We start from the raw sequence: 13,058 nt of genomic DNA on the forward strand, positions 1-13,058 counted from the left end.
TTTAGTTAATAGCATCGTTTTCGTAGAATCAGTAATGAAATAATTAAGCCCTATTTTTAAGCTTCTTGTTGTGCATCACAATAGAAACAAAAACAACAACAAAAATATTCTTATTTATAAGTTTTAGCTCAAAATCAATAAGACTCCGAGAAAAACAGAGCTCATTTCCACAACAATCAACATTTTTCAAAGCTTTAGCAAGACAGGATATGTGTTCTAGCTTTCCTCTTGAGCAGGAGCAGAAGCAGGAAGAGTAGGTTCAAGCATTCTTACAGAACGAGGAAGCATAAACTCAGCAAACATAGGGTAGTGAGATGAAGGATACAAGTCGTCGATCTTATCATTTACCACCTCACACATTACAGGAACTATAGATCTACCTCTGTAAAGTATCCAATCCGTGTGTAGGTCTTGTGTTTGTCGGTCCCAGCAGAGGCATAACGCTCTAAATATTAGCTTCAAGAACTCAACCGTTCCCTGCTTGTCACCTGAACAAAGGACCAAGATGTTGTGATATAGAAGCTTTGGAGATGAATGATTATAATGACTCATGCGAGGGTGGAATGTTTCATACCTTTGAATTCATGATATGTTCTTATGAGAGCAGTGTTTTTTCTTACTCGTGCACTTGGCCATGCGTCTCTCATATCCCCTACTACACCGTGCTCTCTGCAAGTTGAATCAATCCCCAACACCCATTTATCAGCAGTTAAATAAGGATAATGTATATGCTTTGATTTGAAACTAGTTGATCAGTGTGTAGAATAGTTTAGCCATTACTGCATTGCATAGGAACCCTGAGAGGATATGAGATTAGTAAAAAGGCAAAATCTTGTCAAAAGTGATATTAAGGTACCTAGATCTGCCCACGAGAAATCTCCCAGTGGTTGATTCTTTCTGTGTGTTGAATCCTCCACAGTACACAACTGGCAAAGTGGGAGGTAATGATGCTATATGTTGCCATGTGAGTAAAGCACTGCGCCTACGGGCACGAGGGCTGATTTTATCCAAGTTTGTGTTGACTATCTGAAACGAAAAACCCGGCGGCTCTGCTCCTTTCAGTTGAAATGTGTAGGCAGCTTGTCAAAGAAACCAAGATACTGATATATAGGATTTAAAGGACAAAAACATCAAACCCATACACTAGTCTAATTACAGTTTTAGCTAAAATCAACCCAACGAGTAATCAGGATATGGCCCATGTCGCTATACAAGGAACTACAGAACCCCATGCAGTGCTTCCAGGGACTGAGGGAGACTCTGACAACCAAAAAGTTCCACCCTCTAGCAGCTCTACCTTTAATTAGCATAGAGTATAGTATTAGTCAGAGAAAAACACTCAAGAAGGTTTTAACCTTTTTGTTATATCAATCGAATGAATACTTTTTCCTTGTTGTAGAAGATGGTGCAGTGTTCATCATTAGCATCCTGAGGCCCTTTTCTTGATATGCCAAACTGATCATACGCTGCAAGCAAAGAGTACAAACATCTCTTTAAGTCCAAGGAAACAATGCAAACTGATGTATTACTAATTAAGGCATGTGACACTAGAAGCTAGCTCCTTGGTTCACTGTAACAAAAACCAGATAAAAAAATGCCACCATCATCTCAAAGAAAGTGCTGTGAGCAAGTGAAAATATGCATACCATAACCACACAACAGACACATCAATCAAGGATTCAAGTGCAATAGACTCTGGTTTCTGTAGACACTAACTTGAACTAGATGCAAAAAAGGATACAGATTTAACCAATACCACCATAGACTAAAAATAGAATTGAATCTAGATCTCACCAGTATCACATTGTAAATTGAGAACAACAAAGAGTAGTACATGATCGATATCAAGATTCACACTGGTCTGTGAACTTTAACAAGTAGCAGATATAAATAGTCTGATAAACTACCACATACAAACAGAGTTCAATGTTCAATTACATCTAACTCAATAGTATTGTACCTGGCAAGCCCTGCTGAAGATAATCCAGCTGCGACTGAACACCTAAACAAAAGATTAAAAAAAAAAAAGATAAGTCACATCCCTGTTCAATAATCCATAAGGCAAAGGCACAAGAACCCATTTCCAGTTTTCATCGACAGATCAAAATATACCCAGATCACTAATCAAGATCTAACAAGCATTGGATCACCAATATGAAGAAGAAATTTAATAAAGATCTAACAAGCATTGATCCATCTGACTAAGCAAGAAGGAGAAGAACCTTGTTGGGTACAGAGAACGATAGGGGAGTAACTAGTGATGACACTGAGACACAAATCCTTCCTTTTGAGCCATGAATTAGGACTTTCTTCAGGTTGATCATCGTGAAGATTAAATGTCATCACACTCAAAGACACAGTCATTTTCTTTGTCTCCTTCTTCCTTCCTGGTGCTCTTTCTCTCTTCGAATAATAAAAGAAAAAAACAAAGGTCTCTCACATTAGGCAGCAACTCATCATCGTCGTCGTCGTCGTGACCTACATGATTTTCAATAATTACTCCACAAAAAAAAAAAAATTATACAATTTTATGTGAAAACAGCTCAGGAATCGAAGAAATCAATCAACATATTATATAAATATTTTAATATATTAATAAAAATTTGGACTCCACCACGAATCAGATACTAACCTTCTTACTCTTATCAACAGCGAAGACTGTGGAGAAGACGAAATTAAAGTCTTGTTCATTTGACCACTTTCGCCGGATAATTTGGGAAAGTCATAACCTTTTTGATTATATAAATAAAACTAGCAAGATCTTGTTATAATGCCATTTTCCTGATATAATAAATTGTAAACCTTTTAGCCAGTCAGCTTCATCAACATGTTAAATCAGCAAAACAAAAACAAAAAAATCAGAAGAAATGGGAGAAGAAGAAGAAGAAGATGAGTAACTTATTCGTCGGAGGAGAAGGACGGACCGGTGATGAAGTCACCGTCTTTTTTGGTCTCTCTGTACTTTTTTTAAGTTTTTTAACCAGACAAAGATTCGAACCCGAGACATCATCATGTGATGATGTAATGTGAGTTTTTTAGAAGTACAAGACCAAACCGTACCAAATCACAGTTTTGAATAACCCAACCTTTTTCAGACCAAACAGGAAGTGTAAACTAAATTATTACAACAATTTGTTGATAACCGAATTAAACCAAAACCGAACCGAGATGAATTTCTGGTTTTAGCGTATAGGACGCGACGACGCGTTTGACGAGAAAAGGAGACGAAGATCCAAACACGGCGCTCGCTAAGCTAAGCTCCGTCCCCTCCTCCACCAAAAACTACTACCCGACAAAAAGACAGACGCAGAAACGAAACCTAACCCTAAATTATTTTCTCAAATCCCTAAAGGTCCGTGTCTCCTCTCTCTCTCTCTCTTATCTCTCTCTATCTCTTTTACTTAGCTCCTCCCCAAATTCGGATGATTCCCCATATCGAATTTGCAGAGAAGAACAAATCCTCTCTTTCTTCCTTCCCCCTTTCATGTCTTCTCAACTCCACGACTCTCATCCAGGGTTGTTGGTGCCTCAAACCCTAGATTTTGATTTCTCTTTTGAGTTTTCTCATACTTCTTTCGTTTCGGATCTCTCTCTGAATCAGATTGCGTCTTTTGGGCTCTTCTTCTTCTTGTTGTCGTGCTGCTCTTCTTCGATTTCTTCTCCGTTGCGTTGTATGTGCCAAATATGAGTGAAAAGAAGGTATGTTTATCCCCTACTTGAGTTTAAATTCACTTATGCTGTTTCCCTTAAGGATTAGTTCTCATAGTCTAGAACGATGCAGAGTTACATTTGGAACTCACTCACTCACCAAATTTTAAAAGAACAGATTAGTATTAGGTGGCTTTGTTTCATGGAGATAAGTGTTATTGTAGTGTATTAAGTGTTTGATTTTGTATCTTTTTATAGCTTAGTTTTGATCAATTTGTAGTTGATATAATGGCTGTTATCTGAAGGTCAATGTATATCCGAGATTCTTAATTGCTCTGTATATGATTCTCCTTTAATTCTTCTTTTGTTGATGGCAGGTATTTGTGTTTGGATCCTTTACAGAACATGAAACCAGGTTATTTCTTGAGCAGAAACCCGTTAAGGATCCTCAGAATGATAAAGAAAAGTCTGTGGAAAGTATACAATTCGGCTCCTTGAATCTTGTTCCAGAAAATTCTTCAGTAAATACTAATGGCGAGTTGAAGAAAGGTCAAGCTGATGGGACAGTTAAATCTCGTCCATCTAGCTCTCATAAGAGACTTGATGGTTCTATACCTCTCAGTTCTGATAAGATTGTTGATAATGATGCGACTCTCCCAAGGAAACACTCTTCAAGAGTTCCAGAGCATGTGGGAGAAAACGGAATCGTTAAAGAGGTCTCTGTAAGAAAATCTCTCAACAATGATGTGGCGGTGGAGACGGATCCTACTGGTGTGGATAAGTTTGGTTTGTCAGATGGTGAGAGTGATTCTTTGTACAAAGTCTCAAGCTCAAAGTTCCAAGCTCTGGATAGTGAAAATTTCTCAAGTGACTCTTCATCTGGCAGCATAAAGAGAAAGAAAAATCAGATGGTTCCTACTGAACCTGTTCCACCTGTTAAAGACTTTACACCTAGAGGGTTGATAAATGCTGGGAACTTGTGCTTCCTCAATGCAACATTGCAAGCGTTGCTTTCCTGCTCTCCGTTTGTGCAGCTCCTCCAGGGAATACAACTTAAAGATATTATAAAGGTTTGTGACCTGCTTAGTTCTTTTTATGATTGGAATTCTATTTCGTATATTCGTTTTCTAATGGTGTTTGTTCTATTTTCTGCGTCTTAGGCTGAGTCTCCAACCTTAACTGCATTTTCAGAGTTCATCTCTGAGTTAGATGTGCCAAGCAATACCAGCATCAGAAATAATGTTACTGTCGTTGAAGCTGGTAGACCTTTTACACCTGCCATGTTCGAGGGAGTCCTTAGAAAGTTTACCCCAGATGTGCTCAACAACATGTCTGGCAGGCCAAGGTTAGTGACTCCTTTACACAGTCTAAAATATTGATGTTTCCTCTGGCCCCAATTCTAACTTTGTGTTCATGTATTGGCAGGCAAGAAGATGCTCAAGAGTTTTTGAGTTTTATAATGGACCAAATGCATGATGAATTGTTGAAACTCAGGGAACACTCCCCCAAAGTTACTGCTCCTAATTCATCGGTTGTTTCTTCACCCAATGAGGACGATGAATGGGAAACAGTTGGACCCAAAAACAAATCAGCTGTGACAAGGACACAAAGCTTTGTTCCATCTGAGCTCAGTGATATATTTGGTGGGCAGCTAAGAAGCGTAGTGAAGGCTCAAGGTATTTGCATTATTTGTAACCATTTTAAATTCTCTTTTAAACGATAGAATTGTCTGTTCGTCAGACACTCATATGTTATTTATTGTACAGGGAGCAAGGCTTCTGCTACTGTGCAGCCATATCTCTTACTTCACCTTGATATTCACCCGGAAGGCGTGCTTAGAATAGAAGAGGCATTGCAGTTGTTTTCTGCCCAAGAAGATCTTGAAGGATACAGAGCCTCAGTTACTGGGAAGGTAAATGTTGTGTGATGTTAGGACCATGTGATATTTCACTTAATACAGTTACCAGAAGATTTTCTTAAGGATTTATAATAATAGTTGGCCTCTTTGCTTGTTGGAGTTCTCTCATTTCAGGCTGGTGTAGTGAGTGCTAGTAAGTCGATAAAGATACAGAAACTCTCAAAGATAATGATACTACACCTAATGCGTTTTAGCTACGGAAGCCAAGGGAGTACTAAGGTGCATAAACGCGTTAAGTTTCCCCTCGAACTCAACTTAAGCCGCAGCCTTCTTGTTTCTTCATCCAATGAGGTATAAAGCCGAAACAGAACTGTCTATGGTTTACATGTCTCTTACTCTCTATGTGATATCCTCTGATGTGAACTACTCAAATTTCTGTGTAGAGTTTAAAATATGAACTTGTGGCAACGATTACGCACCATGGAGGGGATCCTTCAAAAGGGCACTACACCACAGATGCGCGACGAAAGAATGGTCAGTGGCTAAGGTTCGATGATGCGTCGGTGACCGCCATAGGGACAAAACAGGTGTTGCACGACCAAGCGTATGTCCTTTTCTACAAACAAGTGTAAGAGAATCATAGACAAGAAATTTCCATGGTCGGAGAACGGAGAGTAAAATCATTCTCGGCTTAGTCTCACGATATACTCTGGTTCTCTCATATTAGAACTTTGAAAGAAGGAATCTCGATAGGTAAATAGTTTTTAGAGTACCTGGATTACACTGAAAGTTTTGTTATGATTCCTTGAGATGGGTGTTTTAATCTGATTTTATTGTTACTTCATAGACTTATTATTCAAAAATTCATGTCTTAGGCATGTTACCAACAAAATCGTCTTTAATTGACATAAAAACATTGTTTAAATTTTTTCTGATGCAAAACATTGAAACAGTCAATCATGTTTGATTTGGAATTTACGTTGAAAGAAGCAAATAAAGTAAAGTCGGTCTATCAATTACTAAAAACACATGTGTGCACAATCACAAAACCATTCCCTAAAGATTTCTTTCTTCTACACGGGAAAAAAACACCTAGCTACATAGCTTAATCTACAAGACTACAACAACAAATTAATGGTAAACTAGATTGGAAGAGATCAGATTTTTCTTCATCATCTTCCTGGTCTTACTTTTTGTGGGAGCTTCAGAGGCTCACAATGAATGGAAATTTCAAGTCATTCGTGATGGAGTCCAAAGAAATCATGATCAAATTGAGGAATACGACCCAATCAGTGAGAATGCCATATTGGCATATTTTGGTGACCTAATCAACAAGATTGACACTAAAACGACATATTTTGGTGACCTAATCAACGAGAATGTCAAATCCGCATACTATGCTTACTTGCATACCAAGCGTCTTAACATCTACGGCGAGGATTGGTTATGGAGGATTGATTTTCTTGTCATTCTTTTTTGTTTCTCTTTATTGTTGACCCATTTATCTTTTAGAGCTTTCTTTTGTATCACAAGCCTATGTTCTGCAAGGGTAAATCTGTATGAGACTCAAAAGCTTGTTGTGTTAATTATTTATATTTTATTGATTTTTTCACGTCATTGTTGCTGCAATATTATTCAATTCCAATTCTTTGCTCCATGTCCAAGAGATGTGATTCTTGTGTAAATATCTTAATTATGTATCTCAATATGACTTAATTAATCATTAACCGGAAGTGACAAATTATATTAAAAAGAGAGAGAAAAAAAAAAGAAGGAAAAACCTTATTACCGTTGTGAAAATAAAAGGAAAACACTTATCCTAAATGAAAGGTCTCTTTTCCGGAGGAAAATAGTTCTTTAACCAGACCTTCAATGTCTCCTTGGCATATGTTTTTGTTTTCTTGCAACGGAAGAAACTGATGCAAAGATCTATACCGTGATCACATGACTCGTGAGTAACTCGTGTGCAATATCCTCAGGCATATATGTTTTGGGATGCCCCTTCTCTCAGACCAATCAACTTGTGTTACAAGAATACGTAATGTTAGAGAGATGGCCATTCAATAATCAAGAACAATATGACATTGACTCTTTGTGTGAACTTGTTTTTCGTATGAAAGGTTTCTTTTCTTGCATAATTCATTAATTTTACAAACTCAACTTCAATGCATACTAATCTGATCATAATTTAGTCAATCTTTACATTTTCTTAGTGAGCATCATCAAGTCTTGACGTTTAAAGTGGAACTGATGGCAAGAATTGCTTGTTAAGTTTACTGAAACCCCAATATGTGATATCCATTATCGTGATGCGTAGATTATTATTCTTTGAAACTATAAATAGAAAAGAAGAAAAAATGCTGATCTATGATTGTGGTATTCTTTTTTGTTGAAAACATATTTTGAACCTACAGTAAAACCTCTATAAATTAATAATGTTGGAATTATGTCATTTTATTAATTTATAGTGATATTAATTATCTATAAATTAATATTTATTATTTTATAGTGTAAATTAGTAATTAGTAATTATTAATTTTTTTTTTTAACTCTGGTTTGATTATAACGAAAGAGAGATAGTTCAAGTACAAAAACATCAATGCCAACCATTGAGCAAAATAGAAAACAGAGCAAAACAATAGTAGAAACTGTGCTTATACCTCACCGTTCTTGATAGTAGAAACATTGAGGCGTACAAGAGACGAAGCTATGCCTAGGTTCTTTTTTCTAATATTGGTCTCTCATCGACCTAGGATACTTGTCTCGGCTGCTTGGGAGACAAACATTAATGACAATAAATTACAAATACTATAAACAAATTTACTTATACACATGACATACATAAATTCAAATTTATGAATAATAATATCAATTGTCGTATTTTAATAGTCTGTCAAATTATCAATTTGTAAATGATGCATATCTACATATGACATGTTATAAAAAAATTTATATCATTATAGTTTGAAAATTGTTTTATAGAAATGATTTTTAGGAGAAACATATATTATTATATCAATATATATATATACGTAAATTTACATAATTATTAACTTATGATATTATTAGGACCATATTTTACATAGGAGATTCAAAAAAATATTATTTTAATATTTTATCGAATTTTTTTATTTTTTACACTGACTCAACTTGAAATTTATAATGTTTATTAATTTATAGATATTTTACCGTAGTTAAATTGACAAGTTCTAAACAGAATCAAGCAGATAATGTGGCTACTCTTGGTTATCATGCTAATCATCATGACACAAAAGAACTATACCCACCCAATAAAGCAACGGTTTCCCTTGAGTTGAAGTCGTTGGACAGTAGAAACGTTAGCTTGAGGGGGGAGAAGCTCCACACCAGCAGCTTCTTTGAAAGCAACCGTAAAGCAACCGTGCTGTCCCGCCTTCCCATTTTGACCAAGAATCTCGGGCCACCAATCTGATATTCCAAGAAGAGAAGTTACAAGTGATATGATACTACAAAAAAGAAAAGGATGTTGCTTCAGTTAATTTGTGTCAAATAAATAAATGATTTAAATTTGAATTACATTTTTATGAATGATACAAATAATAAAATTTAACATCAAACCAAATAACTTATGCCATCAATAATCTGATTTACATCAATTCAGTACAATTGATATAAATTTCTATTAATTTGCATCACTTATAAAATATTGATACAAAATATAATTTTATATCAGTTAAACAATAGATATAATTTATAATTTATATTAACATTACTTCAAAAATCCATACAAATTTACATCAATAAAAAGTGATGCTAATTATATGATTTGGCATCAATTGTTAAAACTTGAAACCAATATAGCTATTTACTACATTATCTTTATTTACTTGAACAAAAGGTTCTACAATAATCAGCTTCATCATCCTCTTTCTTTTGATTAATTGATCTGCCTTGTCTTGTGCGACACGTAATTTTCATGACCACACGAGTGATACCTTGGATGTTCATGACAATAAGCAACAAGACCTAATCTCAAGCTTTGATGATGATGATGATGATTCATGCCTTTCACCCTACTTCGACACAGTTGAAGATGATGTCCTATACTATGAATCTGAGCCGTTCCTGTATACTACGATGATCCATGCCTGTTTGTTACGTTGCCGCTGCGTCTCCTTCCGGCGGCTAAAATTTAAATGTCACTGTGACCAAATAAATGTTAAAATTGCCGTTGCGGCTACTTTTATGGGATTATCAGTGTATCATCAGTCCCGTCTCAAATAAATGTTAGACCCTAGATGAACTGAATTTTTTGGACCCTTGACACAAGAAATAATTTTTTTTTGTTTGTTTGGTCCTCTTTATTCAAGGGTTTTTTTTCCAAATTTTGGTATGGTCCCTAGGCTTTCGCCCCTCTCGCCGCCCCCATGAGTCGGGACTGTGTATCATGTGTCGCCATGAAAAATATAGGCGATAGTCTAAATTACCGCTGCGAGGCTGCGACTTGTTTTAACAGAAGCTGTGACTTGTTTTAACAAAAGCGGTGACTTATTGAAAGGATTTAAATTCTGGCAACCTTTATTTTTTTAGTCGCAGGTAAACTTAACGAACAGGCTCACGATTTTTCTGTCATGAGGAGGCATCTTTAGATCGTTGATGAAGCCAATACCAATTAAGATGCATCTCTTTGTTCTCTCTCTTTCTTTCCTCGATTTCATTAAAACTTGTAATTTATTTTATTTTATTATTTTTTTTTTCAAATTTAGATGTATACCAAGATGAATATAAATCTAATTTTTTTAGTAAGTATTGTCTATTAGTTATGTTTGTGTTAAACATAAAATTCCGTATAACTTTTTTTTTTGTAGATTGTAGATGAAGTTATATAACAACATCCATAATAGTATAACAGCATGAAGAGCGTCGTCTAGCTAGCTGTTAACATCCAGAATTAACCGGTTATGGCGTTATGCTGCTTTGTGGTTATGATTATATAAAGATTGAGCTAGAGATATGTAACGCAATTGCTGTTTTTTTTTTCGGGATATCAAAATATATTGATATCAAAAAAAATATGGAGACTTCTAACGAAATAAGAATGTTTTATTCTATCACTATCAATATTTTGGTAATCACATGTACTGGACAAACCCCAAAAAGGCTAATCTTACAAATTAATGGAAGACAAAAATATGGAGACATTTTTTTATTTTATCAATCATAATAGGAAATTAAGGAATTCCATGTTATTGATGTGTCGAGGTCTCATCCTCACACGTTTGAAGCTTTTGTCAATTTCGTGGAGACTTATAGGCTATGAGCTCTTCATGTGATGATCTGTAATTTTTTTCCACTATATTTGTAGGGGTTTGGGAATTGTGATGGACTGATAGTACATGTTTTTTATTATCTGAAAATATTTTGTATTTACAATGTTTATGTGTGGATGACCCCAACCAAAGTCCTTGAATATACATACTTTTACGTGCTGATGCACATCTTACGTTGTTGCTTCGATTTCTCAACATCTCTTCTTGCGCCGATACAATAGAGAGATGTGTTGTACGTAACGTAGTTCAAGATAGACTATAAGTCATCTGTACATAAGGGTAAAACAGTTTAATGCTTTCTGCTGCAAAACACCAAAACAGTCAAATAAAACATGTTTTGATTTAATAATTTTTTAGGTTTTCCATCTGGATTTAGGAGACAAAGAAAAAGGAAATAAATTAAAGTCCATCTCCTAATTACTAAAGGAAATAAAGGTCGGTTTCTATACGTCCAACCTCTATATAAAATACACACGACATATATTTCAAATCACAAAACCATTCTCTCGAGATCTTTTTCTACATCATAGCCCTTATTTACAACAACAACTAATGTCAACTAGATTGGGAGTAAGCAACTTTTTTTTCATTGTCTTCCTCGTCTTGCTTTTTGTGGGTGCTTCAGAGGCTCTCCGTCCTTGGAAAGTCCCGGTCATCATTCGTGATGGAGTCCAAATAAATTATTATCAAACTGAGGAATATGACCCAATCATGGTGGCCAAATCAACGAGATTGACACCAACTCGGCATACTATGCTTACTTGCATACCAAGCGTCTAAACATCTACGGCGAGGATTGGCTATGGAGGATTGATTTCCTTGTCATTCTTTTTTGTTTCTCTCTATTGTTGACCCATGTATCTTTTAGAGCTTTCTTTTGTATCACAAGCATATGTTCTGCTAGGGTTTCAAAATCTTAATGAAACTCAGATCTGATTGTAAGGACTTCATTATATATTCTTCTGGATTATTCAAATCATTGTTACTTTAAATTTTTTTTCTTTTCAGTTTCCATTCTTCGAACTATCAACATGTCCAAGAGTTGTGATTCTTGAGTAAAACATTTATTTTGTGTATTAAATCATTAATTGTAAGTGAAAAATAATAGGTAAAATCTTTTCCTATAAAAAGAAGATCTTTTATCTTCTCTATATACTGGAAAGTCGTAGCATCAATATATTGAATCTTGACGACACCATAGATACTTTTCGTCTTTCGACTCGTAACATGGAATATTAGAGATTACATAAAGAGTAGATTTTAATGATAGTGGATTTTAGTGAGATTACAAGAGTATTTTAGTAGTGGGGAAATACGAAATAGTACAGCAGCTACAGCTTCATGCACAAACAATTTATTCTAGAAACCCTTAGCTCCCAAGTTCATGGCACAACGTAACCTGCCACATGAGATCAATTCCATATATTAATAGAGATCATATGATGTTTTAAAACGCAAATTTTGTGCTTACATACAAAAAAATATTTTTAAACGCATACAATTTTTTTTTTTAAAGATCTTTATCGATATTTCTAAGTTCTTGTACAACATTTTTGCAACATATATATATATATATATATATATTAGCTCTCTAGCGACACCTTCAGTTTTTTTACAAGATAAAAACCGTATTATTAAGAATGAAACTTTACTTACTTCCACACTTGGTACCATGAGCTAGAGGCTTCCCACAAAAGGCAGAGACATGAACAACCTTATCCATGTCTATCATTTTGAGCACTGAAGCTGTGATACGGCCGCACGCGCAAGAGATGTCTGATCTCTTAACGACTCTGCAGCACGCTGCGGAGGGGTTTACCATTGCGCCTGGACGCTGCACGTAGACCGCGCACTCTTTCATGAGACCTTCGATGTCACCTTGGCACGTGCCATGCCCTGGAACTAGTAGTGTTCCTGAAATGACAAGCATCATTGTGAGACAAATCAAAACACGAGAACCTATGGCCATTTTTGTTTGAATCTAGTGAGTGTAGCTTTGAGTTTTTGGTTAAAGAGAAGTTGTTCAGGGTCATATATATAGTGGCTTAGAGGGTTTAACGCGTTGTGCTATGAGGTTATCTTTTTTGTGTGCTGAGAGTACTGTAGACTTAAGTGGTTGCTTTTTTCCAATTGGTTTCATGTGACAAAAGACTGAAATTTCTGTGAGATTCTGATGAGTTCCCTCGTAATTAACTACATAAAGTAGCCAATGCATGAAACTTATATCTGAGGTACATAAAGTA

General features: G+C 35.5%; 4 protein-coding genes and 1 pseudogene across 6 annotated transcripts; 3 read left to right on the forward strand and 2 right to left on the reverse strand.

The window, feature by feature from the left end:
* Positions 1-91: 91 nt before the first annotated feature.
* On the reverse strand, positions 92-3,045 carry LOC104720045 (uncharacterized). 2 transcript variants are annotated; one of them, XM_087468880.1, is made up of 9 exons: positions 2,899-3,045; positions 2,633-2,781; positions 2,223-2,478; positions 1,961-2,002; positions 1,384-1,466; positions 1,196-1,297; positions 857-1,071; positions 575-669; positions 92-488 (listed from the first exon to the last, which is right to left on the reverse strand). In XM_087468880.1, exons 3-9 carry the CDS (start codon positions 2,362-2,364, stop codon positions 217-219), a joined length of 951 nt encoding a protein of 316 aa, XP_087325006.1. In that variant the 5' UTR covers positions 2,365-2,478; positions 2,633-2,781; positions 2,899-3,045; the 3' UTR covers positions 92-216. The 2 variants fall into 2 exon arrangements, with proteins under 2 accessions (XP_087325006.1, XP_087325005.1); XM_087468879.1 differs by lacking the exon at positions 2,899-3,045 and having other exon boundaries at positions 857-1,070; positions 1,195-1,297; positions 2,633-2,869.
* Positions 3,046-3,104: 59 nt separating this feature from the next.
* On the forward strand, positions 3,105-6,398 carry LOC104720047 (ubiquitin carboxyl-terminal hydrolase 24). Of its 2 annotated transcripts, XM_087468878.1 has the most exons (8): positions 3,105-3,352; positions 3,602-3,699; positions 4,026-4,718; positions 4,809-4,993; positions 5,074-5,324; positions 5,415-5,560; positions 5,681-5,857; positions 5,950-6,398. In XM_087468878.1, the coding sequence occupies exons 2-8, from the start codon at positions 3,685-3,687 to the stop codon at positions 6,136-6,138; spliced, it is 1,656 nt and encodes a 551-aa protein (XP_087325004.1). In that variant the 5' UTR covers positions 3,105-3,352; positions 3,602-3,684; the 3' UTR covers positions 6,139-6,398. The 2 variants fall into 2 exon arrangements, with proteins under 2 accessions (XP_087325004.1, XP_087325003.1); XM_087468877.1 differs by lacking the exon at positions 3,105-3,352 and having other exon boundaries at positions 3,378-3,699.
* Positions 6,399-6,465: 67 nt separating this feature from the next.
* On the forward strand, positions 6,466-8,957 carry LOC147935791 (uncharacterized). The gene is made up of 3 exons (XM_087470288.1): positions 6,466-6,509; positions 6,653-7,063; positions 8,687-8,957. Exons 1-3 carry the CDS (start codon positions 6,466-6,468, stop codon positions 8,955-8,957), a joined length of 726 nt encoding a protein of 241 aa, XP_087326414.1.
* Positions 8,958-11,367: 2,410 nt separating this feature from the next.
* On the forward strand, positions 11,368-11,735 carry LOC147935792 (uncharacterized; annotated as a pseudogene).
* A 233-nt stretch (positions 11,736-11,968) lies between these two features.
* Positions 11,969-12,977, reverse strand: LOC104717101 (uncharacterized). Its single transcript, XM_010434625.3, has 2 exons — positions 12,472-12,977; positions 11,969-12,214 (listed from the first exon to the last, which is right to left on the reverse strand). The coding sequence occupies exons 1-2, from the start codon at positions 12,782-12,784 to the stop codon at positions 12,198-12,200; spliced, it is 330 nt and encodes a 109-aa protein (XP_010432927.1). The 5' UTR covers positions 12,785-12,977; the 3' UTR covers positions 11,969-12,197.
* Positions 12,978-13,058: the final 81 nt, after the last annotated feature.

The sequence above is a fragment of the Camelina sativa genome, chromosome 10 (assembly GCF_030686135.1).
Source record: "Camelina sativa cultivar CO46 ecotype springtype chromosome 10, ASM3068613v1".
Taxonomy (NCBI): domain Eukaryota; kingdom Viridiplantae; phylum Streptophyta; class Magnoliopsida; order Brassicales; family Brassicaceae; genus Camelina; species Camelina sativa.